General features: G+C 44.7%; 1 protein-coding gene across 1 annotated transcript in view; it reads right to left on the reverse strand.

The window, feature by feature from the left end:
- Window positions 1-18,516, reverse strand: part of PKD2L1 (polycystin 2 like 1, transient receptor potential cation channel) — a gene marked incomplete at its 5' end in the record, with an annotated part of 45,657 nt that extends 27,141 nt beyond the window's left edge. The window contains 14 exons of the mRNA XM_080620470.1: window positions 5,260-5,404; window positions 6,199-6,335; window positions 6,559-6,676; window positions 6,992-7,113; window positions 7,908-8,006; window positions 8,712-8,832; window positions 9,630-9,811; window positions 10,515-10,685; window positions 11,052-11,280; window positions 11,622-11,846; window positions 12,685-12,941; window positions 13,648-13,775; window positions 15,129-15,242; window positions 18,222-18,516. Of these exons, the coding sequence (XP_080476596.1) occupies window positions 5,260-5,404; window positions 6,199-6,335; window positions 6,559-6,676; window positions 6,992-7,113; window positions 7,908-8,006; window positions 8,712-8,832; window positions 9,630-9,811; window positions 10,515-10,685; window positions 11,052-11,280; window positions 11,622-11,846; window positions 12,685-12,941; window positions 13,648-13,775; window positions 15,129-15,242; window positions 18,222-18,516 (2,343 nt within the window). The remainder of the gene's footprint in view (window positions 1-5,259; window positions 5,405-6,198; window positions 6,336-6,558; window positions 6,677-6,991; window positions 7,114-7,907; window positions 8,007-8,711; window positions 8,833-9,629; window positions 9,812-10,514; window positions 10,686-11,051; window positions 11,281-11,621; window positions 11,847-12,684; window positions 12,942-13,647; window positions 13,776-15,128; window positions 15,243-18,221) is intronic.
- Window positions 18,517-27,417: the final 8,901 nt, after the last annotated feature.

Consider the following 27,417-nt stretch of genomic DNA (forward strand, 5'->3'; position numbering starts at 1 on the left):
GTATCGAAACTGTCAGAGACCATGGGAAGGAGGAACTACAGCAGGCAATTAGGAGTGACCCGTCCCTGACTGGTACTCAGAAGATGTTGGAACTGGCAAGGAATAAGGATGTCGGAACTGGACAGAGAATGTTAATAAGAAAAATCAGATAGACCTTTTGCCCAAAGTCATAAATGTAACCGCAAGGCAGACACAGATGTGCTTGGCTAATTGCTTGGAAACATATAAATATCGTGTAAGCCTTGTAATAAACGATCCAGCTTGTACTCTATCTCTGGGTCCATGCCTTCCATCCTCACAGTTGTAGAAAAGGCAGGGTCAGGGCTGTCTCAAGCCAACAACCTGCTGTGCTAAAAAGCTGACCAGTCAGCAGCAGCTGTAGGCTAATGCTAGGACTCGTTAAGGACTTTTTTCACAAGACTGCAAGAAAACGAGTGAACACGATACTCACCCTGTTTACAGGTTGGAGAAGGAAGAACTGTAACCTGCCAGAGATGGACAAAGTTTGCAACAAATACACAAGTGGGAGGATCTAGTATCACAAAGTATGCTTTGGAAACCTTGGACTCTGCTTCTTTTTGCCACTGAGAAAGTAATTCTACTTGGCCCAGTTTCTTTCAGTAAAACAAATGGGATACTTGCTACTGAGCTCGTTGAAAATGGAGCAGAGGGGCTCTAGGTGTGAAGGGTTGTGGGTGATGCTGACTGACATCTACTGGTAAACTAAACACAGTTGATAAGGTAACTAGAAGCTTGCCTATACTTGTGAGAGGTCTGAGGATTTACATGTTCCTTTTAAACATGAAAAGTTAGGCTTGCTCATTGTTGAGACAAATGCGTCGCATACGTGGAGAGACAGTGAGAAGAGATGCTGCCAGGAGCTTTCCAGCTCGTGGCCATGGCTGGTTGGGGCTGCCCTTTGCTGATGCCTGAGCCTGCTTTCAGACATCTCTGCCATGCCCCTGCCCGCACACACCAATGGATCTGTCTGTGCCTTACTTGTGCTTTGACACTGTGGTTAGGACACTGCCTTCTTCCCCCCCTGGCTGGATCTGAGAGCGCTTTAAGGCAGCCTCTCCTTTAGAGCATATACCTATCAAAATGGGGCTCAGACCCCAGCCACTGTGACTGCCAACACAAGTAACCATGATGGTGATACCTCTTTCAGAGCATCTTATACTTTTCCAAACCTCCTCCTGAAAATTTTAATCACCTCATGGCAGAGCAGTGACACTGCAGTTTGGAAGGTTACCCTCTGCAAATCGGAGCAAAACACAGTCCCACACCTACTATCATGTTAAGAATACTTTACTTTCCCCATCAGACACCTATCATCTAAACACCAGCTCCCGACAGGAGGTCTGATAAGACACATTTAAATATAGAAGCTGTATGAACTTACCATTCAGTGTATTTATGTTATTTCTCAATCAGCTTGAAGACAAAATTGACAATTATACACAAGAGTTTGCTGGGAACAAATAATTTCCTTGCCCTACTCTAGAACATATTATAAACATGCCAGTGTCTTGAAAAGAAACAGAGGAAACAGTTGCATGGAGATGTATGTACGAGTAAGAGAGAAGACATTAATGCAGGCACAGGTACATACCAGCTATCCATAGGGCTGGTCTCATGGGTTTTTGGCATAGCTCAGGAGGGGAACAGAAACACCACGCGATGCAAAGAGGGAGGTCTTGTGCCACCCTTCTGTGGAGCAGAACAAGCAACACTCTCCCTGTGAGAAATCTGAGGCTTTATAAAGCCAGGCCTTACAGATAATCATATTCACCTTCATTTTCTTGCCAGGACCCATTTTAAGACCCTGTTGTCCTCGCAGTAGTTGTTGCTACATTAAGGAGCTGAGGCTCAGCCAGCAGCGTATCTTCCACTGACTCTACCAGCACAGGATCAACCTACTGAAGCAGAGAGCTGCTGCTTAGATCTCTTCCACAATGCCAGACTTAGCTCTTTAGAGATCAATATCACAAGTATTTGATATCATAAAGTAACACTGACTCAGGACCTCACCTGATAGATTCTGAGTCTGTGGAAAAGGCAGGCGCTTCTTCAGAGACTTCAGAAGAGCAGCCTATAGTTTTGATTTTGCAATTAGGCTGTGATGACCATAGTCTGCTACTGAGCTAGGACCTATCCAAAGGTCATGTAAGTGAATTTAAGGAAGAACCTTCCTCTGTGCCTTCCAACACACAAGCACCCAATTCATTAATTGCAAGGGGCTGTGTGCACTCTTCAAGCCCATTATGAAGCACATAGCTCCTTTGATCAATTACAATTTAGCATATGGATTTTCTGTTCAATTAAAATTTGGGAAAAAAAAAAAAAAGCCTATTTCAGGAAATTCTCCTGACATAAGCTGTTTTCTCCTGAGTAAGACAATAGCTTCAATGATGACAGTAGGAGTAAGCAACATCATTGTTTTGAATTCAGCTGGAAAAGCCGAAGGTAAGAAGTTCTTGGTCAATTCTGAATTTAGTGGAACTGGAAGTCAAGAACCGTGGCAATGTCTCACAGCTATGTCTTGTCACCGACAGCAGGACCAGCAGATGGGAAGGGAGCTGTGAGACCTTGTGCTGTTCCTGCACCCACAGCTCCTGGCTGAAATCTAAGCTCCCAGTGGGCTGGGTGACAAGGTCTCAGAACTCCTGCTGGGCTCTCATAGATGAATGACCCTCTGCTTCAGTACATCAATGATATCTGTAGCTGCGACAGCCTTGGAGCCTGGGCTTTCTGGGAACAGGGATAATCCCAAGGTCTTTCAGACATTCCCAGGGAGGCTTTCCCCACAACACAGCAACACATGCATCTTAGAAAGGTGGCAGTACAACATGCTGGTGCACAAGGTCCTCACTAAACCTATCACTGCACTGCATAGCACACTAAACGGTGTAGCACTAATGAAAGTTGTAAGCAGTGGTCTGATACAACTCACTTTTCTACTGGCTTTAAGCCTACAGAGCCTGAGGTTAACTATTGTGGAATACCAGTAGTTAAGATATTTGAAATACATTTACAGTAGTCCAATAATAGCAGCAATAGTCTGTGCCAACTACAAGAGAAGTCTCAACAAACTGAAAAATGCCTGGGAAAGAAGTATTTTTGCATGTGGTTAAAAAACTGATGTTCAATTCATTTGTGCAAAATTCTTTGACTGAAATGGTGTCAGCAGTCACAACTGCAAACCAGATTGATTCCTTGACAAATAACAGAAGCATCTCAACTTCAAAACGCAATTTAGAGAGTGTGAAAACAGACAACATAAAGAGATTTCTTAGTGTCAACAGCTGTGTTAGAAACCATATAACCAGAAGTCTGTTCCCTAACCAGGGACCTAGGACTCTATCAGTAACAATTCAGATCTTCTTCCAGTGACACTTGGGAGTCAACTCTCATTTTAGTTATCCAGACTTAGGTGTTAGTATTCTCTTTCCTCAGCATCTGAATCTAAGGTACAGAGAGGGTTGCCAAAGCATCTGGAAACGAACTGCAACAGAACAAAACTGTTGATAACAAGGTAGACACAAACAACTGAACTTTCCCCTTCCATCTCACATTAACAATTATATTCTGCTTTGTTTACATGATAACCACATTTTTGTCCTGCAGACAATTGTGTGTGTTTTGGGAACAAGTTGCAGGGTGCCACTCTGGACACAGATGTTCAGAGTTCTGGGGTTTCTACTTTTCAGGAAAGGATAGATAAAAGGCTTTGTGTTGGCCTATTCAGAGGCAGAAACTTAATACATCACTTGGTTCCAAATTTCCACCTACTCCAGAGATACAGGGGGTGGAGAGAGGCAGCAGTTCTAGCTCTGTGGCATTGTACACCATTACACTGAAAAAAGAGCATCCCTGATTTTACACATCACCAGTTTCTGGCAACACTGCTGTCTGTGTCCAGCTGTCTGGATTATTCTAACAGTGGGGAACAACTGACAGTGACTTCCTACTGTATCAGCCAGACTGAGAGCACTGGCCTTTTTGCTAGAAGAGCACAGCTGACTGTGGCTGGCTGTTCTTGGGCACCTGAGACTCCAGCACACTTGATCTGGGCAAGACGGGATAGACCCCTTTTTGGTAAGATTCGCCACTCAGGTTGTTTCCCCATATATGTTCCATCCCCCAGCCTTCCGCTGCTTCTTTCCCTAGTTGGTCTAGGCTCTGGGGGAGCGGCTCTTCCTGACTGGGTTCTTCCTCCTGTGAACCAGAAGAAAGAGTGACCTGCAATGTCGGTAATCTACCAAGAAGTCTAGCAGCACTCCAGAAGAGAGACAAAGTGCACATGATACTTAAATATCTTCCCACTTTCTTCCAGAAATTAGTGCAAGCCTGCCTGTCTATTAAAGATCCAATATACTGTTTGCTGCAATACACTGATGAGTGCACATTCAGGCATTAAACAAACAAGGAAATATTCATCCCTTTTCATCCTCTATGAGAATCTCCACAGAAATGCTGTGGTAAAGCAAATATGAAGCACTCAAATAAGCTTTCAGGCATGTTCCCATGAGAAGTAGGAACCCCCCCCCCCACCAGAAAAAAACACTCTTTCAGATGGGAAGAGATCACAAGACTACTTTGCAAAAGAGAGGCTTCTTTCTGACTCAGCTAGGTCACTTTGTGCTGTTTGTGTGTTCTCATTATTGAAGCCATAAAAACACAAAATAATGACATGGCTCCCACATGTCTTGCTGCCTTGGATTTTAAAGCTGAAGACCCAAAATATCTGGTTGTCTCGACTAGGCAGTCTTTGGCAAAAGTCACAATTCTGTAATGAGATGCTATGGTACACCGCTAACAATCTCCTCCATCATGTGTGATAAATAATCCACAGGCAAGATGTTAAGATCACAGTCCACAACACTGTCATGAGCTACTGTTTTTGGGAAGGACAGTATAGTTATTTATCTTGCTTTATGCCTGAGGATAAGCAGGTACAAAGTAACTGAAGACAAGTGAATTGCATTGACTGCCACAGAAATGAGCTTGGCCTCGAAGGAGCTAGAAAGTGTACTGAAAGGTTCCATGACTAACTGGGGGAACATGAAAACAAGAGGCTTTGTATCACTTTGCTTGAACAGGAAAGGCTTGATCATGCAAAATGCAGACCCTGTCCAACCCTTTCTGTCTTATGTTAATGAGGATTGGGAAAGCAAAAATAATACCAAGCCCTTTCACACAACAGAGCTGGTCACCTGTCCTGAAGCTGGTTCAAGTGCATGGTGGAGGGCTACCAACCTTGGTAACATCCAGTGGTTTCCCCAGCAGGTCCTTTCTCATCAGCTTGTTTCTCTCCAGAACATTGAGCTTGCTCACCACTGCATCAGTCTTGGAGCCAATGCTGTTTATGGACTGTTCCAGCCATAGCACGCGTTGCAGGAGTCTGAGGGAGACATGAAGATCATTTGCAAGTTTTTTATTGTAATGAACAGTAAGATTTGCTGCATACATCTCACAGATAATGGATCAGACCTCAAAGAGGAGTGAATGCTCTACATCAGATAATTGATTCATACCCCCTGAAGACATAACTCCCTCTATACTGTGTGTTTATCTGTAATTAGTAGTTCTGTTTAGAATGGATTCCAACCAGTCTGGATCTCTGTCCAGCCACAGTATAACCCCATTATTAAATATTACACAGGCCTCTCCTTTGATACCCCTGTGTGTATTGCTCTGTGTTTCTCAGTAGCAGAATCAGGTTCTCCTGATTCTCTGTGCTATATTTATGCCATGTTCCTCCTGTGGAAGAAACAGCCAAGTGTTATTCTCAAGACCTGAATGATGAAGGCCAACTAGGCTATAAATCAAGGATATATATTCCCACAGGACCTTCTGTAGAGGTATCAACTTCCCCTGACCCAGCTTCCTGGGCTACCTTCTGACCTGAAACATGACAGCATATTGTCTGCGGCTGGCTGGTGGCTGCAGAGGTTATTCAAGAGGCAAAAAGCAAAATTTCTTGACTCAGTCTTCTATGCAAACAAGCAAATCACATTGCCAGAACTGTCTCAGTTCTCTCCTGACCTGCTCATTTACACGTGTGCAAGATAAGAAAGGACAAGATCATATTGAAACTGCTCAGCACCAATGCAAACAGTTACATCAGGAAAGGAAGCAGCAAAGAATCAGACCCCTCATTGCAGAGGGATTGAATTACCACCAGCACAAACATACACTTGGAACTCTTGCTTGGAGACCCAGCTGGCCTTATTGACGTGGTTATCCCTTGCTTCCATGCAGGTCAGATTCTCATCCAGGTTGTTGTCACCATAGGATTTCCCAAAATTTTTAATCTCTGTATTCAGAGCAACCTAGAAGATAAAGAAACTCCTGCAAAGCTGGATACTAGCTCTGTGCAAGCTTCACTGTGAATAACAGAGCTTCACAGGCAGTGATAAACTCAGCTGCTACCAGGCAGAGCTGGGGCTGTATTTGAGTTGTTTGCTTAGTTTCTACCATAAACCCAAAGATTCCCAAGGCCACTTTGGAGTGATCTCTACCAAATAGTGTTTCTTTCCTTGCCCCTTTTTTTACCCTTTTTGCTTCTAGGTCGTGCTTCATCTGCTGCTGTTCCTCTTCATCAAGGATGAGGTTGCCATCCTTGTCGAACCGGGAGAAGGCTGCTGTGATCTCATGGTCTGCATGGCCCAGTCTGCAAAAAAAAATAGAGAAAGCTCAAAGCACTGAATTACATTGTTAAGCTCTAACAGTATGGGAGCACCGTTTTTGAAATCAGTGTGGTGTTTCCTCCTGCCAGTGGCAAACCTAAGCCTTCCAAATAGGAAAGAGATAGTAATGCAAACCTATCTAGAACAGAGTATTAAACATGTGAGGGAAGACAACTATATTTTTGAGTCCTACATCACCCAGATCTTAGCTCTCCCGGTCTTGAAAACCAGAGAATTTAAATTGCCTGTATTAGCACGAGAAAGGGCTAAGCAGACATCCCTCAAGCTGATTCACTTACTCCTTCAAGCTGTTCTTGAAGTCTTCAAAGTCTAGTTCTTTCGTTCCATTCTGCAGTGCTTTCTGCACATCGGAAATCTGTTCCTTCTTCAGCTTCAACCTCATAAGTGTTCGGTTGTAGCTCTGTTACCAAAGGTGCGAACAGACACAGAATCATGCAGGCAGAACAGTAAAAAATAGGGCAGAGCAGACAATCCAACATGGTGAGCAGATTCTGAGTGATACAGGGAGATTCTAAGCTTTCCAGAAGCAAAAATACAACACTGCTGAATGAGCCCCATCTCTAAACTAGGATCACACTTTCAATGTGGTGCCAACATGGTAGCCAGGGACTCCATGACAAAGCTTGCTCTCTGCCTTTCTCCTCCCTATTCTCCCTTTATCTGATCTCCCTGTCACCAGCTCTTTAAGACAATGTCTCAAATACTATTCTTTGTAGAATATTGGTCCCACAGCACAGAGAGTTGTGACCTTTCAGGACCTTTTCTAGAATTTGCTTATTGGAAATCCATATGTAACCCACCAGATTTGCACCACTGTAACATGCCCAGCTTAGCAAAACAGGACCTGCCATTTTATTCACTCTATCAAGGATCAAAAGAGCTTTGTCTAGAGACAAGATAGTCTCTAAACAAGATAGGGATTTCTTCCCAAGATAGGGAAGAAAAGTCTTTAAGAAACATTGCCAGCATACTGAAGTAACAGAATTCATCAAACCTCTGCTTTCTCATCTGCCCATTACCAAAGGATCTGGAGCCTGATTTATCTCAGAAAGGAACTGTGACTCCTGTGTGCACCAAAAAGGTGGATTTGGAGATGGAAACCACTGTTTCTAGTGAATTCCATGGAGGTGAGGGACTTCCAGAAAATGCTTCAGGATTTAGCCAGAAAGTAGCACAGCTTTCACTGTTCATCACCTGCTTCAAAATGTCTGAGAGCTGCAGCTCATCCTTCTGGCTCGAAAGCTCCTCTTTGACTTCCGAGTAGGTGTCATTGATGATGGCCAGAAACATGTTCTAGAAAAAGGGGAAGAAGAGAGATGAAAAAGCATGAGACATTTTGCCTGCCTCAGCAGCTGAAGCAGCAAGAGATATGCAGGACTTAGTTAAACAAGGAGTTGTTTCCACAAGTGGTATCCCTTGGACAAGATAAAGTGGGTGAAGGGAAGGCCCACTTCAGCCATGCAGTACTTTCTCACTGGGGAGGAGGTCCTTGCAGTTAAAGCAGTGGATGGAGGTACATTTGTTCCCAGTTTAAATACCATCTTTGGTAGCCTTTCCTGCAATATCTTAGGTTACATTGGATTCCTGGCACTGGGAGTTTAACCTAGTCATTATGAGCATCCCTCTGCATCCATTGCCTAGGAAGCCAGAGACTGTCCCTCATGCTTTGTTCACTGCCTGCTATAGAGCAGCTGTACTGATCCCCTTGAATTCAGCTGCTGCTTGGAATACCACTGACTGGAATACCAATGATATTCCAGTCAGTTTTAGTCTTCACCTTAAAGGATGTGAATTTGACCCTTAATCACCCTGATCATCAAATCCCCAATTGCAATGATGGGATCTTTGTCTACTTTGGTCTATTTGCACTGCAAAGCTATCATAACAGAAACTTCCTTTCTATGTAAGAATTTGCACTGTGCCTAATTCAGGGATTGTCAGGAGGGGTCTCTCAAACACTGCTGTCAGTACAGGGGCAGCAAGGGCTTTCTTGCTTACCAGGAGCACAAAGAAAACAAAGAACACATAGGTGACGAAGTAAATAGGTCCAAGGACCCTGTTGGCATTGTCAATGGAATTGTAGTCAAAATCACCAAGAATGATCCGAAACTGGGTGAAACTGGAGGAGAGAAAGAGCACAAGGTCACCCAAAGGCACATACTTTTATCCTACATCCTTAGACAGTCCTGAGGTGAACCCAGAACCTGTATGCAGTCCACCTGGTCACAGATGAAAGCCAGAGGAGGGTCTAAGTCACTCAGTGTGACTGGTGTGTCAAATGTACCCATAGTATTTCAGGGGTGAAGTGAGCTGATATGGGTAGGTCAAAATATGGCTGGAAAGTAAAACATGGTTTCCATGGTTGTCCAAAGCATGGGTTTCTTTTTCTAAACAGGGGGTAAAACCAAAACAAAACCAACCTGAATTTTCCCTTATAAGGGAAAGCCTTCTCTTGCAAGTTCATAAGACAAAAAGCTCAATCAATCAACCAACCAATCAAACAAAACCAAAAACAAAGAAACAAACCAAAACCAAAAACAAAACACAAACAAACCAACACTCTGAAACTACCTCAAAACACTTGCTTTGAGCTATTTAGTTCTTACCAACAGGATTACAGAGAAGTTTAACCTAACCAGACCTAAAGCCATCTGCTCGTGTATAAAAACGCGAATTTGCCAGGGTCTCAGTGACAGGCAGACAGCACCATTCTACTGACCCCAGCAGATCAGAAGGTAACAGAAGGTCCTGCAGAATAGAAATTGAGCTGTAACGCTCTATAGTGGCTTTATTGAAGTGAGATACAACAGGTGTCTGACATTCGGATTTGCAGATTTTTACTTTGGAGAGAAGTTGGAAAGCAGCTAAAATTCTTTTCATGAATGATGGAAATGTGGTTCTAACTTTTACACTTACATGCATTTAACAAAGGTACTGAAGTTTTCCACTTGTGTCCCAAAAAGAAGGTAACCCAGCTGGGCATAGGCAAAGAAGACAATGAAGAACATAATGGCAAAGCCCAGGATGTCTTTGGCACAACGTGCCAGTGTGGAGGAGAGCTGGGTCATTGTTTTGTTAAAGCTAATATACTTGAATATCTGTAAGAAGAAAGAAGAGGGAGATAGACCACACCATGAGCTAGGTCAGTCTTTCATATGAGTGCATGCTTACTAAGACAAGAGGTTCACCGCAGCATCCAAGCACCAAGATGACAGCCAGGCTAGGGGAATGGTGGCTTAGTGTTCAGAATGTTTATCCCAGATGTGCCACCATCTTCCTGTGGGATCATAAACATATGACTTTGTCCCCTGTGTCAAAGGAACATATGGAGAGGGAATACTATAAGGACAAAGGTTTTGAGGCTAACAAGGAGCCCTAAGTACAGTGTGGCTTTCCATTATGCTGAGATGCTTTGGTTGAAATGCAGTCTATGCCAAGAGATGAATCATTTACAGCTGTTGGGTGGCCCTCATGAAAGGAAAACGTGCCAGATTATCCTCCAAAGTGCTAAAATCATACAGGATGGACAAAGTTACATTGTACCCAGCATTTTCTAAAACCACTTTTACACCACAACTTCTGCACTCATCTCCCTGTCTGCTATCTCCAGAGTGCTCAGAATGCAATGTGAAAAGTTGTCTGGAATTACTGTAAAACAGAGCATATGACTTTAAGGAAAATCCTCTGTTACATAGCTGTTACCCTCATTTACTCAGAGGGATGGAAGAGTCAACCCCAAAAGTATCCAGAGGAAGAGGTCTGACACTGGAAGCCTAGCACTTCCCAGACACCCCACAATACCTTGATCCAGGCAAAGAATAAGTTGACTGCATTCATATTGTTGTACTGTGTCTGCCAGAATGCCAGGAACTCAAAGTCTGCATAGGTGTTGGGGTGTTTTAGCAGCTCTCCCAACAGTCTGTTCACTTCAATAGTGCGAAAGACGTGAAACCCAATAGCGACAATGGAGAGCTGCAAAGAGGAAGAGTCTGCAGTGACAACTGTATCTATGCCTTTCACAGAAATTAGAATATCACAAAGTTCATTTGTATCACACTTCACAACTGCAGTCTACTGGTGGGGGATGCAAATAAATTCATAATGTGCCAGGTGATGCCCTTGACTTCACAGCCCCTCAGGCATCTCTATGGAAAGATTTTTTCCAAACAGCTGATAGAAGACCATGTGTCCACTTACTCTGCTAGTTCATATTGCTGTAGAGCAAAACACGTGTCAGCTCTTGTCTTATCTAGACCAGTTTTCCCATTTCTACACTTATTTTGGCTCTTACACCTCACTGCCATTGCTCCCCCTCACAAAGCATGCAAGGATTCTCACCAGAATGACAACCACATCCAGGATGTTCCAGATGCTGGTAAAGTACTGGAGCTTGTGGATACGCAGCTCCAAAATCTCTTCCACCACATAGTAGAAGATGAATACACAGAAGACAATTTCACAGGCAACAATGAAAAAGTCCCACGCACTGACATATCGTATCAGCTTGACTGTCCGGATTTGCCAGGAAGGAATGGCACCACCAGTGGCTGGAAACTCAACCACTAACCTTGAAGGGGACAAGAAAATTATGATTCCAAACTGGGGAATAAAAGCTCTCAGATAATTTTGATAGGCATCAAACCTGAGCACGAGCTATCCACCAAACCATGAGAGGAAGAACTGTGCTTGTGTTTATGTAGCCTTATCTCTGCTGATTCACTGTCCATGATAGAAAAGGATGAAAGGTGAAATGTGCCTGGTTGTGTCAGGAAGACCAAGTCTTACTAATCAATACAATATCTACTTAAACCACTCAGTCCTACTCCCTTGGTGGACCACACTAAAATATTTGTGTGGCATTGAGGAAGAAGCAAGAGGCAGAAGAATTTTCAGTGGGACTCGGCTTACCTCAGAACACAGAACAGGTTGATATTTGCATTATACACAGAGAAATCAATGAAGACAACTCGTGTTCCCCGATCCAGCCACAATTTTTCCTTCAAGACTTGCAGGGCTTCAGCAGTCTCTTCTCTGGTCAACTTGAGGTCTATGTAGTATCCTCCCCCACTGTAACTGGTTAGTCTTCCCCAGTGAGATGAGCCACCCAGCTCCTCTTCAGAATGGTACCTCCACCTGCAACAGACAAGACATCAGCAAAGGCATCACCACTCCAGGCTTGGATATGACCTTGTAGCCAGGCATAATTTGACTGTACTTTCAAGGACAGAGCAGTTTTTAACTAAAGAGTTAACAATCCCTATTTCAGATCTAAGCCTACATCAGTTCTTCATTATTGTCACATTTCTGATCTACTGCTTCCCAGCAGTGACAAAACATGACTTGTGATACTACAGAGGGGGGACACTGCAGGTTTGTTGTCTATGCCACAGTCTTGTTTGCATGGAGATTACTCCCAGGATCTGCTGTATCGCCTTTTACCATGCTGCACACAACCCTCTGCTTAGAACACGCTTGTACTGGTATTTTCTTATGAATAATTCTCGTTTACAGCCAAGACTCATGTAGCAAGCAAAGAGTTATGAAACTTCATCTATGTCACATGATTATAGAGAAATAGGTTTTCAAGGTAAGAGATGCACTTCCTTCTCTCTGGCTCCTGAAATCCAGGAGGGGAACAGATAGCATCATCCATTTGATAGATCTGGTCCAAAAGGTCTCTATTTATCCTCATCCTCTCAAAAACAGGCAACAATTTCTATCTAATTCTCCATTGGATTTTTCATGGCTTTTGCAACAGATTCCACTCTACCACTCATTCTGCTCTGCTTTTCCTCAAACAGACACTTTGCCTTAGTGAGAGACAAAAAGGACTTGCTGCCTCTGACTGCACGGGAATTCCAGCCTTATGCAAGGAATTCACCCCTAGCATCCTGCAGCTCAGCAGATCTTATCTGAACTAGAAGAGACTAATTTGTATTTTCTAATCCTGAGCAAGAGAAGATGTACTTACGCCGTTCCGTTGATGAGCCCAAAGGAGAACCTTTCCTCCTTGTCTTCTGAGTACACATCATAACAGCCTGAAATTTCCTCCTTGAAGTCATCATGGACCACACAGGAATTGTTCTTCACCTTCAACTGCCGCATGCGCGGGACACCCAGCAGCAGGTTCTCATAATAGATGTATGACTGGGTGCTGTGGGCTGCTAGGGATTCGTTGTTGTACCACTTTGTCCAGTAAAGGTTATCCAGAAACGGGCCTTGTGCATACTGCAGGAGAGGGAGAGGAGACCAACTTCCGAGCCCACACATCAGAGGAGTTTTCTTAGCCTGGGCTTGAGATAGTGAGACCTGACTCACCCCTCTCCACCTCCCAAGATAGAAAGTAGTGGAAGCTTGTGCTGGATGTATGCTAAGGAGGGGGAGGGGGAGGGGGGGGAAGAGCCTATAATACTGCTGCTGCACCTTGTTGGGCTAATGAAGAGACAAGAGCCCTTACAAGCCTATTTGTCACTTCCACTTCAGTGAGCACACATCTCAAGGTACTGCTTTGGCATGAGGTGTAAATTATCAAAAGGGCATGTGTCAGTGCCCTGGAAGCAGTGTGGGTAAGACAATAGTGACATAGTTCTCTGTACTTTATTAATGCAACAGAAAAAGACAAAGATAAGTGACAATTTCTGGCTGACTGTCAGAGATAAGCAGTTGCAATATCTCAACAGCATTCACTGTTGCTCGTATTATTCCTTCAACAGTTGACAGAAATGTGTTAGACCCCAGACATCTTTTCACCTCTTTATTCTCTTTGATAAAAGTCAGTGCAATTTTTAATTCAGCTTCTTCATAAGGAATCTATAAGTCAGACCAGCTGAAGCATGAACTACAGGCAGGTTAACTATGCTGTTCCCAACATTGCCGATGGAAACGGACACAGGCCTATCATAAGACACCAGATTGAAGACAGATTTGTACTCACCACCCAGAAATCAGCCATGCTGCCAATAGACTGGAAGGAGACATGGCCATCTGAAGAAGTCTGCAGGAAGAGCTCAGACATCACTTTGGTATAGTAATAGGCATTGGAACTTGTCATTCCATATGTCACTGTTAGAGAAGGACAAGAGGAGGGTCTTCCCTTATACCTCTATATCAGAGCCTGATGTAAATATATCTATATATTCACTTTTTGTGTAATATATACCATCAAAGGTAAGCTGTGCAAGGCACAAATGAAGAAATCTTGGGAACTCTAATCATATTACTTTATATTTCCTTAGGGATTTACGAACTTATCTGTTGCATGTTCCAGAATTTAAACTGTCAGATTGACAGACTATAAGAGTTTAGAAGCAAGAGAGGATCATTGGATGGTGCAACTCAACATCCTGGGTAATGATTTTTGTCCTCCAACAAAATTTGTAGGAGAAATTTTCTTTCTCAAAGCAAAATCCATGATCTGTATTTTGAATTTCTTATGTGAATCCATGAAGGTATAGAGACCACCCCATTTTCCTAAGTGAAAAGCTCTAGGTAAGTTCTCATCTGCCAAGAAACCTCAAACAGGAACAGACTCTAACTTTCACAAATATGTTGTTTCAATTCCTCAGTGCTCCTTCCTTCAGAAAAACATCCATAATGTAAGAATATGTCCTACTCTTATAAGCACACCATGGAAATAAAGCAGCTGACGTTCAAGACCCTCACCACCACCACTTCTGGATGAGTCAGTGTGCAACCACACGTACGTCTGTGTGTGTCTCTTGGTTCTTTAGGAAGCATGACTGAAAAACTGTCTCCCTGGGCGACTGTGACAATAACTTTTGTTGGTATTGTCTGTCTATCTCTCCTGCCATAGGGTCCATGAAATATAACCCTCTTCGCTGTCCCATTCTACAGGTGCTCATTTGTGACAATGAATGAACCTTCCTCCCAAAGCAAACGGCCATTGTTCTACCCACACAAAGTCCATTAACATTCAGTACAGGGACGCATTAAATCCACCCAAGAACAACAGTGTGAGCTGCCATCTGCTTTATCACCTCAGCCACCCGTCCAGTCTCAGAGAGTAAAAATCTCTATGAACCTTGTGTCTTTGATACCAGGAAGTTTCTAGAGCTACTCTCTGGGTCTTGAATGTTTGCTGTGAAACTAAGAAAAGATCCTGGAACCAGGTTCTCCCAGGACTATGGAGTCGATGGCTAGAACTTATAATGTGGATCAGGAAATACTGCTTAAACCTAACCAATATCAATTGGGTCTAGAGCAATAATCAGTTATTTTACTTCTGTGTGCAGCAGCTATTCTGTAGGTTAATGACACACCAGCTTGATGCAGTGAGTGTGTGTACAATAAATATAACACCTACAGCAGAGTGATGAAGTCTAATAATAAAACCTCACATTATTCACCTCGTGCTGCACACAGGAAAGACACCTGTGAGATATGACACCTACTTACATAGACAGATGTCCATCAAGAACACAATATAGACCAGCAGTTCTCGCAGTGTGGTCTTCACATAAAGCTCTCTGTTTTCAGCTGTGTTCTCTGTCAGCGTAGTGCCCCACAGACCTGTTGGGTGTAAAGAAGTAATTGGAGAGTTTTGATGGCCATTTTCAAAGGCTATGTGAGAAGCTGAAGTCCTGTTCCCAAAGAACACTGTTGGGAATTGGATTTTTGTCACTTTTCAAGGCAAAACCACTTTTCACTTCAAAACTTGATTAAGAGCTGTAAAAATGTGTTAACTCCTAAAAAGAACCATTCCATCATGAACAAAAGGTTGGGGGCTTACAAACTGAAATACATCGGCTATTTTTATTTTGCTATATCCCCCTCCAGTTTTCTGTTTGAGTTCATTAAGGGCTGATCTTTTCCTGCCTGTTTTACAGCTTACTCTTTGCAGAAATTCAGTCTTTGTCAGAAGTATTCTTGGAACCACAAAATTTCATCTCAGTCACCAACGTGCCAACAGCTGACCTTCTGATAGGACTTTTATAGCAGAACTACATCTAATGTCAGCTTTACAGCTATTAGTCTCTTTAGCATGTATTGAATCATCAGGCCCCAAATATTTGTCCCTTGCTTACCTAAAAACTCTTGCAGATTTCTTGTAGGTCATAAGACTCAAATAGCCCAATTCAATATTTTCAGTATAAAATTTGGAGCCGAATTATCTGCAGTATGTCTATCAATGGAACTCTGCTGACTCCAATAGAGTTCTGCCAATCACATCAGCTAGTGGTCTGATTTCTTCACACAGTCAAAGCAACTCATTAAACATCATCAGGGTTGATCAAAAAGAAAGAAATGCTTCCTTTGAAAGGAACCTAGATATTTTGGGTTTGATGAACCACCTGATACCATTAGTGCATTTGTTTGTTCTTTTCGTAATGGGTTTCTGTTGTGATTTCTGAAATGCTCCTGAAGTTGAAAGGCAAAAGAACTTGCACTTAAAAGCCTAGTGATGGAAGCCATGTCAATAATACCAATAGTTTTGTTGATTTTTGCATCTCCTAGACAGCTCAGCCCTTATGCCCATTCCTGGTAGTATGGAAGAGTCATCTTTCTGCAAGCCAGGATCAAAGATGATGAAAGGTCATGTGTTTGAAGTTATCCCTGGCAGAGGACAAAGCACTTCTTTCTTTGGAGAATGAAAAGTGAAATAGCGGTCCATGTGATTATACATACACTTATCCTTTCGATAGCTCTTTGGCATCTCAACAGATTATACAGCTTTTCGCACCTTCAGCTATTGCAGCATCCACCCTCACTCCAGCAGCCTGTTCTGGACATGCCAGACCAGCAAAAAAACGAGCCTGGAGAAGATCAGGATTATCTCATGTGCAGGAGAGAGTATCATGTGGTCTACAGGAATCTTCACAAGGGAGAAAAGTAGGGGAAACAACCCACTCATCTGTTTAGGTCACATTTAAGTTACCCCCTTCATGTCTAGATGACTACATCACAGTCTTTGAACAGATTTTATTTGCTTTTTTCATGAGGCAGGGAACCCCTGCTATCCTCATGTTGGAAACAGAGGCACAGGCTTTCTTTGCTTTGGGAGTAGAAGTTACTCAGGAACACCTAAATTCAGGGACATTTAAATATCCTTAAAAACTTGGTTCAGAGACTTACCTAAAATTATACCTGGAGGACCAGAAGGACTCTTCATCAGGGACTGTAGTGATAGGACAAGAGGCAATGGGTTTAAACTTAAATAGGGTAAGTTCAGGTTAGATATAGGGAAGCAGTTCTTTACTGTGAGGGTGGTGAGGCACTGGAACAGGTTGTCTGAAGAAGTGGTGAATGCCCCATCCCTGGCAGTGTTCTAGGCCAGGCTGGACAGAGCCTTGAGTGACATGGTCTAGTGTGAGGTGTCCCTGCTGGCAGGACACACAGCTGAAACAGTCGCAGAAGAAGAATATGCTGCCATGTCCTGACAGGTATTTTTATTTGCATGCTCCAATTTCAGCCCTTGCATGTCACAAATATTATATATTTCGATGTTATAGATTTTCTTTTTTTTCCTTTCTAAGACTCAGACAATGCCTAGAAGAAAGGATATCAGAATAAAACAAGTAAATGGCACACTGCCACTGAGCAATCTGTAATTACCTACCACCTCCACACAGCACTGCTTCTTGGTCAGGAGAAACCTCAGAAGCCTCAGCTGTGGTTTGTATAAGAATTAAGTGTTAGATGTAATGACAATGACAAGTAAGAAAGAATTGATCATAGAGGGTATGTGAAATTCAGGACCGAGTTATACTGCTATTCTCTCACATTACTGTTATAGCTCTGAGAAAAGTTCTTGCCTTCCAAGTCAGAAAGAAAAGACTGGCAAGAAAATAATAATTTCTGCAAATTTTCTTGCTTTGTCTTCCCTGCTTCTGAGAAACTGTTCAACAAATGCTCTTGCCCAGGGCTGTATCCTTCCAGAAGACCTAATTTTGTCCCAGGTTTTTAATTGCCTCTTGATAAGCTTTCATAATACTTCATTCCCCGTTGTCTTTTAAGCTGGAAACTAGCACCTCTTTCTATCAGCTTTCTTTCAAGCAAAGTCTTGTTTGACACAAGGCTGCTGTCCTCTGCATTTCAGCCCTGACATGGCTAGATTTTCTCTGGTGGATATTTACATCAGTTCTGAAGTTACTGTAACACAGGGGCCAGTAGAAAATGCACATAGAGGCAGAATAGTTTCATCAAAGTGATGGCTCCTGTGGATTCAGGACACCTAAGTTCTGTCCAAAGCTCTGCTAACAGATTCACTGCATGATCCTGAGCACATCACAAAGTCTGTCTGTCTGCACCTCCTGCCTTGTACTAAATATAACAGAACAGATCCTGGAGCTACAGCAAGGCACATGGAATGAGAATGATCCTTCCCGGACAGCCAAAGATGATCTCTAGAGTACTACTAGTCTATTTTGAGCAGCTTCCTGGGCCACACAGGGTTTCTACCTTCATCCCCACACTCACACACACCCCCAATAAAGCATCACACTTCCCAAGGACTAGTAAAGCCTTTCTAGTGAGAAGTCGGATCTTTACCTCGGATGCCTCTGAAGATGTAGAAGCAGCACTTGAGGAAAGGACTTGCATTCCCATCCACAGCTTTACTCTGCTCCTCCTGATAGGGCAGTGGATCCCCCACCTCCTCAAAGTTCTCATAGGGATTCTCCGGGATGGACTTGGGCTTGTAGATGGCTCGAATTTTCAAGGAGGCAGAGGGAGAGCCATTGTAAACAGGATTATCCCAGGCTTTCTTCTCTACTGCCTCCAGTTCATGCTCCTCCGAGGCTCTGAAGTGGCTCCCAGCTCTGTTGTTTCGGTGAGATAAGCTCATGACTAGCCACTGCCAGCAGAAGTATGTTTGAACCGGAACTGTGAAGACTGCAGCTTGTCTGCCCTAGCAGCCAGAAGCTGGCACACCAACAGCTTCCCACAGATAGCACACATCCCCTCTCTCTTTTATACCAGCTCAGCTGGTGACACCTATCAGAGGGGTGGCACTACCAGTTGTTAGGAACCACTGTCAGCCCTATTATCACAGCAGTCCTGGGAACACTGGCACATCCAGGAGACTTTCTCTGCTTCCCAATAGAGATAACAGCCCCAGATGCTGCCATGAGAAGAGAAGAAAAAAGTACTAGAAGACAGCCCCTGATTTGTGGGGGGTGTAGGCTGGGATTTAATCTGGCCCCTCAGGCAGCCCTGATCAGCCCCAGGTGAAGCTCAGGCAGGCACTGCTGGATGGGGAGCCTTTTCTTCAGGGGTCAGGGGAGTCCTGAGCTTCCATTAGGCACCAAAGAGGAAGCAGAAACGCTCCCTGGGAGCTGCAGCAGCACAGAGCTGTACAGGCACAGCACCAGGCAGCACCAGCTGCATGCCCTGAGCAAGCATCAGCCCTTGTCAGGCTCCTATGCCAAGATCACAGATACTTTGGGAAGAAGCTGGGATTTGGCCCAAAACATGATCCTGGTCAGCGTTTCCACAGTATTCTCTTTCCTGTTGCACTGTTAAAGCAGGAGGAAAAATGGGAGTAAACTTCTCAAGCTCATTTTTGAAACTCATTTTGGGCTTTTGCAGAAATTCTGTGCACCCTGCAGTGCCTGCTGGCCCTAAGGAAAGCCCGAGGAAAAAACAGCATTACACCAGGCAAAACTGGAAACAATAACAGCAAGGGACTGCCAGCGTTTACCCACTGGCCAGCAGCAAGTAGTCCCAGGCACTGCAGGTGCTGGAGGATGAGGTTATGGCTTAAATCTGGGATTACAGGCTTCTGTCTTGGTGATGAGATAAAAAGTTAATGTATAGCCTGGGCACGGTCCTTCCTTGAGTGTGAGCACATCATTTGGGAGAAGGTACTCCAGAAGGTACCAATGGTAGCTGTTTTCTTATATTACCCAGGGTAGCAACAGGACTCTTGCTATACATAGGACCACAGGGCTCAAAGGTTCAAACAAGGCTGTTTTCTCTGGGCTATAATGTTTGTACAGGTGATGTTGCCAGGCCACCTGGGAGATGTAGAGATGTCTCCTACCTGATGACGGCACTGTTTGAACAACAGTGAGGCAAGACCTAGTTTGTCACGGGGTACTAAGAGGGAAGCAGCTGGTCACTGAAGGTCTGGGCTGAATCCTCGAATTGAATTTGATGTCATTATGGCCTGCTGTGTTCTATTACTCCCTAGCAAAATGAGAGCAGTGGAATGGTTTCTATGGGATGATTGAATGGAAAGCGTTTGCAGAGCTCTCAAGCAGCTGGAATACTGAGGGATGAGACCTCAGTGAAGGGCCACATGCCGGGGCCAGGCATCAAATCACATCTTTAGGACCATACAGCAGATACCCCTGCCTGTGCACAGGCAGCATGGCTTACGGTGCAGAGCTACTGCTTTGTAGGAGCCTGTGGCACAGCACCACTTTCATTAACATCCCATCCTTCAGGGCCCAGGTACATTGCAGGTGTGCTTTCTGGCTGGCTGGGGCACAAAGCAGGTGGTGAGAGGGGGGTCCTTAACCTGTGTTGAGAAACTGAGTCACCCTCCTAGCCCAGCAGACAGATCATGTCTGTCACCTGATTCTGAACAGCCTAACACAGGGCAGAACAAAGAGCATCCTGTAATTAAGGAAACACGCTGTGCTCTGCAGGCAGGCTGGTGTGACTCATTAGTTTATGCAGGTCTGTAAAGGCCCTTTCCCCCATGTAAACTTGAGCTGTACTATTAGTGCACACTTCAATTTTGGAGGGGAACCTAGGTGGGTCTATCTGGCTTGCAAAATGGTGGCAGCATTTCTTTGCTAGAGGGCAGGATATGATTTCACACAGGAAACTGCTTCATTTTAACTAGATAGCACAGGAAGATATGTCAGCTTAGGAAGAATACAACCCAGACTTTACGACCTCACAAATCACCATGCTATGTGTTGCCCTCTCTGATGTTTGATGTAAGACCCTGCTGAGCACCAGTATTTGCTGGCTAAGGAGCAACACATTTCTGATAGCACCTTTCAGCACTTACTGCACATCTTTATCCCTCCCAGTGCCTTGGGCCTTATTTGCTGTTCAGTCTTATAAAAACCAGCCAACAGGATTTCTATTCTCCTTTCTTTCTTCCCCTTCTTTGCTGAGGTCCATGTCACAGCAGGTCTAAAAGAATCCTTTCAGAGGTACCCAGGAAGGACTGTTTCTAAAACCAGAAACCACTATCACAGTGGAATTCAGCACGTTAAGACAAAGGAGCACAGACCCATAAGTTTTACTGTCAATAAATTCTTTAAATTATGGTGTGAGTCAGGGTAGTGACCACTCGCTCACTGCACAGAATGGTTCCCCAAGCAGAAGGGGACTGTCATCAGAGCTGCTCACACCCAGTTACAGGCAAACAACAACAACAAAATCATATGCATTCACTACATCTAAGTAGAGGGATTTGCTGCTCCTTTTGTTGCTGGCTTGTTTGTAAAAACCAGTTCTGATACTCCAAGGGGAGCCTGGAAATTTGTCCTGGGGCAGAAGCAAGGACCAGGAAACAGCATAATAAGTGTTCTGCTGTATAAAAAGCCACTGTGAAGAAGAAACAATTTGTTCATTGTGACTGCAGGGATGAAGATTTAACCTAGACACTGGGGAAGCCATTGAGGAGGTGAGAGGAGGAAAGCCGTGGAAGAGTTCCCCTGTCAGGTGGCTTGCACTCACCTGTGAACGAAACTGTACTTCCACACTGGAAGCAGTAATGACTTTTTAAACTTCCATATGATTCTTTTTCTATGTGAGTTTTTTTCCACATAAGTTTTCTCTCATCCGAGGTTTTTCCCACGCAATTTTTTTTCCACATGAGCTTTTCCCCACACAGTTTTTTTTTCCACGCAAGTTTTTATTTCCACAGAAGTTCTTCAAAGTGAGTTTTTCCCACATGAGTTTTTCTCCATGTGAGACTTTTTTCCATGTGAATTTTTTCCAGGTAAATTTTTTTCCATGCAAGTTTTATCCACATGAATTTTTTCCACACCATTTTTTTCCCTACCTTTGTATTTTCTACATGAGTTTTTCAAAGAAAGTTTTTTTCCCATACAAGGTTCCTTTCCCACGCACATCCTTTTTCACCTGAGTCTTTTTTCTCCATATGAGTTTTTCCTATGGGGGGTTTATTTCCATATGAAAATCCAATCTTTAATGTATGGAGAAGAGAGCACCAAAGACTTCATAAATCTCCCAAAACAACAGTACCAAGCACCAAATTAGAACAAAAAAGCATTTATATTTCAGGGTTAGAAAAAAGCACCATATGTTAATGAAGAGCAGACATTTGCTGGGGCACTAGAGGTAAATCTACTTGCCATAGCCAAGAGGACAGCCTCTCCAGGAGCTCATCAGCCACCACTGAAGTACTGAAGAGAACTTTCCTCAGTTGGAGATGATGTTGGGACACCAGTTACAGACTGACTCTCTGTGCTGAGCAGGTCTGGAAGGTCAACTCTGAAGGTCCTCGCTTCCCCACCACTACCCGCCACTGGAGGACTAGAACTGAAGTGTCCAGTCCATAATATAACCAGCTGCTATGTGGATTTTGAACAGTCTTTCCATTTTAATTCAAAGGGTTTCATAAACATCACAGAGGTTTAATGTTTCCCAGATGTCTCATCCTGGAGAAACCTTGTACAACACCATTATAGCACTACACAGTATGCTATAGTCACTCTTTGTTGCCACTGAAATGAAAGAAGACACAGCCATAGATGAACAAATTCAACACCCAAGTTCCCATTTTCTTATTTATGGTGCTATGTTCCTTCTCTTGGCGATAATCCATTTTCAGTAGGTTCCTACTTCCCAGCAACTTGATCTGAGTTAGTGCTAGGGATTGCATTAGGGTGAGAGGATGGGGAAAGTGGTGGTGGCAGTACTAATTAACCATTAAACATCAGAAGAAAAATGAGACTTCCAAGCAGAGTACCTTGGTGCTGAATAAGCTGTTTATGCTTCATTTTGAAACTTTTCACAGCACTATGTATTAACATAGGTGTGTTTTTATCATTTTTCATTGAAGCCAAGTCTTCTCTGGCTATCTCCATCTTTGCGTCAAAAAAGTGGATTTTCTCTGCACTCGAATTAGTTGACACCATTCTTATTCTAAGAATGTGCAGAGGCTAAGGTACCAAACTGTCTCATGAGAGACTCATTGAGGAACCAGCACAAAGGTGAGAGCTGCTATCTGCAGCCCAAGATGTAGGAACTGGGTCAGTAAGCGCGTTTATGTTTCTCTAACCCATCAAGATAAATCTATCTGAAGAGGAAAAGGTAGAGAGGGAGCAAAGTGCATCTTAGTAAAGCACAGATTGAAATTGAGCAACAGAAACTTATTACTGTGTTGTACAACTTACCAGTATGTTTCCCTAAACATTTGCACATGTATAGATAGATATTTACTAACACATATTTCCTAACACATTGGAGAGGTCTCTTGCATTCATGTACCTGTGCAATGGCCCTCAATGCGGTTTTCACTGGCTGGCTGCAAACTCTCAGGGAATGACATGTGCAACTCCGGTTGAGCAGAAAGAAATGAGCACAGAAAAAATGTACAAGGTCCTTTACAAGATAGTGGTCATTTTTCTTTCTCAGAATATAGTCATTAAATATGCTTGACCTGTTACTATGATTCTGATGATTAACAGCCTTTACTAGCACTCTTCAGGGTTTTGTTTTCTTAAACCTCCATGCAATACATGTATCTGTGCATGTGTGTGTGCACGTTACCACATGCACCTCCTACAGAATTTTTTGTTGAGCTCCACATCAGCTGAAAAGCATTAAAGCCCGCACTTCCAATCACTGTGCCCTCTCCAAATTCGAGGCTTTGCACACATCTTTCCTCCTAGTTTCACCAAAGATGTTCAGCATGGCAGTCTCAGTTTGCTGAGGTACATGGGAGTTTCCATCAGCTTTGTTAACAGAAGCAAGCAAATGGTAAAGAGCATCACTACATCCAGATTCCTTATAGAATGTCATGATTCATATAGTGGAAACTAGTAAAAGAAGGTCTCTGTTGTGACATTGTTCCCCTCCTCCTGAACTTGTGTTGCTGCTGGCGTTCCCACCCTTAGATGCACCAGCACTTTTTTAAGCATTTGGTCTCTGAAGCATAGGTAAGGGCTATACTGTCTTCAGTTTATTCACAGTAAAACTTGCATTGAAATATTGTGTGGTTTCATTAGCTATTATCTTCAGTGATTTTCATTTACTCACCGATTACATGCTTACAAGTTTAGTAAAGCTCTTAAGCTCACCACTGTGACCACCTAAGTTTGCTGGTTGAAATTCCCCAGGAATTTCATAGCACATTGGCTACAACCTGGCACAGGTCTCCCCTGTTTGGGAAAGATCACTGGGAGCATCACTGACCTTTTCTGACTTTCTGGATGCATCCTATGAGGATGGTGTTCAAACCAGTTAGAAATCTGGGTGCAGCCAACCTCAGACACTTGCCCCCATGACCAGGATACAGTTCAGCAGCTGAGATCTGTGGGATGCTTCAAGAGCTCCAATCCTACACTTCCAGTTTTTGCTGGATTTTGGCAACCCTGCAGGAATCAATGGGCCAGTTTTGTCTCTTGACTTCTCCCTTTTCCCCCATAAGAGAAGAGCACAAATGTAATAATATTCTTCAGCACCACCTGAACAGTGGCCGTGTGGCTGCATAGGGCTGCTCTGAGCAGATAAGACCCTGGGCAGTACAAGGGCAGACCACGGGCGGAGCTCACGCGAGGCGGCAGCGGCACCGTGCCCTCTCCCACCGCGCCATCCCGAGGAGCCTGTGCCCGCTCTGGAGGCAGGTGAGCTTCTCGGGCTCACACCCTCACCGCGCTCCCCGTCCCGGCACCCCCAAGGTGCCGCCGGGCCCCGGCCACAGGGTGGCAGCCGCGTTCCGTCCTCCTGGCGGCGCGGCAGCCGATCGCGGGCGGCATAGCCCCAGAGCCTCTAGCCGAGGCGCCCGGCTGGAGAGCAGCCGCTTGTGAACCGCGGGTCAAGGGGCTGCTCTTGCTCTTTCGTGTGCTCTTCTCTTCGCCCCAACCGGGTAACGCCGTTTTCCCACCGCCACCAGCTCTTCGGGTGGTCCTTTTGCAGGAGCAGAGATGTCCCAGACCTCAGTGAACACACAGCAAAGCCTATGTGTGAGGACAAACCCATACTGCTGTCCCAGGGCCACACAGTAACATGGCTTTAGGGCTGCTGCCTTGCTCTCAAGGGTACCCCGGTCCCGGGCAGGTTATGGGTGGAAGGGGAGGTGGCAAACCATGTCATCCACTGACTTCCCCAGATGCCTGTCCATGTCAGACCAGAAGTCTGGCTTGACCACCATCCCAGCAGGCTGAGCATGATTTGTGAGCCAATGTTAGGCCTGATGTAGATCTCACTGCAACATAACCCCATTCCCTCTTGTTCAGTGCAGAGAGGAAGCAGATTACCATCTCTTTGCAACCTTGTCCTTGCCTCCCTTCATTTCTCCTGTGGCTGCCACCAACCAGCATCTTCAGTCTGAGTACACACCTTGCATTCCTTCCCACTTTTCTCATTTGCTTATGAATTATCCAAAAATTCACTTGCTCACCAAGGGCATGGTGCCCCCTGCTCAACACCCTCCTCCAGCTGGTGCCTTCCTGGTGTTGGAGCGACTTCAAATAGTGGCTTTTGCTGCTTCTCCTGCCACAGCATGAGCTTTGTTAGCTTATTTAGCAACCCCCTCACACTGCTGACTTGGGTTTGGCTGCAGCTCTGCAAGGCCTTCTGGGCCAGGCAGTACAGGACAGCTGCCTGAGCACTCACTGCCCCAATCCGTTTGTAGGACTGGTTGTTCCTGCCCTCATGGCCCTCTCCTCAGTTGGCTCCTACTGCCTGGGACTGCATACCCCAGCAGCTATGAGCACTGGGAATCCCAGTCCAACCAGCACTCATATCCCATACCAGATTGCTGGTGTCCTCTGCCAAACTCAGTCAATTACTGCTTACTCTGCCACCCTGGTTAATAAAGACAATATGGGCAGAGCCAACACAGCCCCAACAAGACCCATCCTGTCACTGCTGCAACAGAGCAGCAGAGACATCTGCCAAGCATGTGACAGGCAGAAAATCTCCATCGCAGAGCACTCAGCTATCAGCCCTGCTATCAATCAGTTTGGGGTGAAGGGAGTGCAATTTATCCCACCTGGGAAAGCTTTTTCTGGCAGGGTGCTGCTCCTTGCACATCATCCACATGGTGCAGCATGAGTGGCAGATACGTGCCATGGAGGACATGCCACCACCCCCACCTGCATCCACGTGCTGAAAGTTGCCAGGCTTTTTGCAGTTCAGTCATTGCATGTTGAGAGGGGCTGGGTGAGAGACCTTGGGAAGAACACTCCCACCTCTCAGGGCCTTCTGGCAGGGGCAGACAGCGCAGATATCCCATGCAGATAATTTACAGAAAGCACAAGGGGTGGGGCTGGGGGGATAAAACTGGATTAGCAGTTCAAGCTTCCATCCTCAGCACTGGTTAACTGTCATGTAACTCATTTCTGGCCAGGGGAACTCACCCTGCCTGTTCCCCTCATGCCTGGAGCAAACTTTAGCAATGAGACACGCTGAGATGAGGGACCTTCAGAGCAAAACCTCAAGCATCTCTGACAGTTGCTGAAGGAGTATCCCTCCCCCCCCCCCCCCCCCGGTGTCAACTGCTGATATTTTGGTGTTGTTTTATCCCTAGTCCATGGCTGAGGCTCATATGAGCAGCCATGTGCTGAAGAGGAGAGGCCCTGTCCCCAGGAGTGAAAGAAATGACCACAATAGGTCCAGCAGCACCAAAGGAAGATCTGGGACCCTGCACCTAGGGGCATGACACCTCCTGAGATCCAGCCATGAGCCCAAGGGAGGAAATGCAGAACAAGGAGTCTTAACATCTTTGGAAACCAAGGCAGGGCCCCCTGGGCACCAAAAAGCTGCTCTGGTCCTACTCCAGCATGTCCTGAGCTCACTCCACTGATCTTTTGAGGGATGCTGCTGGCTGAGTCCTGGATAGAGAGCACAGGGGCAGATTCCTCAGGAACTGCAAATGGTTCACCTTTCTACCTTTGCCTATCTATTGGTTTTCTCTAACCAAATCACTCTTTAGATGAAGATCACTTGTCTGCAGTGCAGCTATATCAACTCAACCTGCACAGTCCTATGCTGCACACTACTTGTTTTTCTCTACTCATTCCTGACCACGTCATTCCAAATAATCCATGAGGGTCTGTCCTGGGTTCAGCAGTAGCAGTCAGTTTTTCTCCTTCTTAGTAGCTGTTGCAGCACTGTGTTTTTGACTTTCGGCCTGGGAACAGTGCTGATAACACCGATGTTTAGACTGACCAAGGACGTTCTGAGTCTCATGCTCTGCCAGGGAGGAGGAGAAGCCGGAAGGAAGCAGGGATAGGACACCTGACCCAAACTAGCCAAAGAGGTATTCCATACCACAGCACGTCATGCCTGGGATGTAACTGAGAGTTACCCGGAAGGGCTGGATCACTGCAGGGTGGGGGTGAGGTACCGGTTGGTGAGCGGTTGTATTCTCTTCCTTGTTATTTCCTTTATCATTATTACTATTAGTGGTAGCAGTAGTGATTTGTGTTATACCTTAGTTATTAAACTGTTCTTATCTCAATCCGTGGGAGTTGCATTCTTTCGATTCTCCTCCCCGTCCCTCCAGGAGTGAGGGGAAGAAAGGTGGGGG

The sequence above is a fragment of the Psittacula echo genome (assembly GCF_963264785.1).
Source record: "Psittacula echo genome assembly, chromosome: 6".
Taxonomy (NCBI): Eukaryota; Metazoa; Chordata; class Aves; order Psittaciformes; family Psittacidae; genus Psittacula; species Psittacula echo.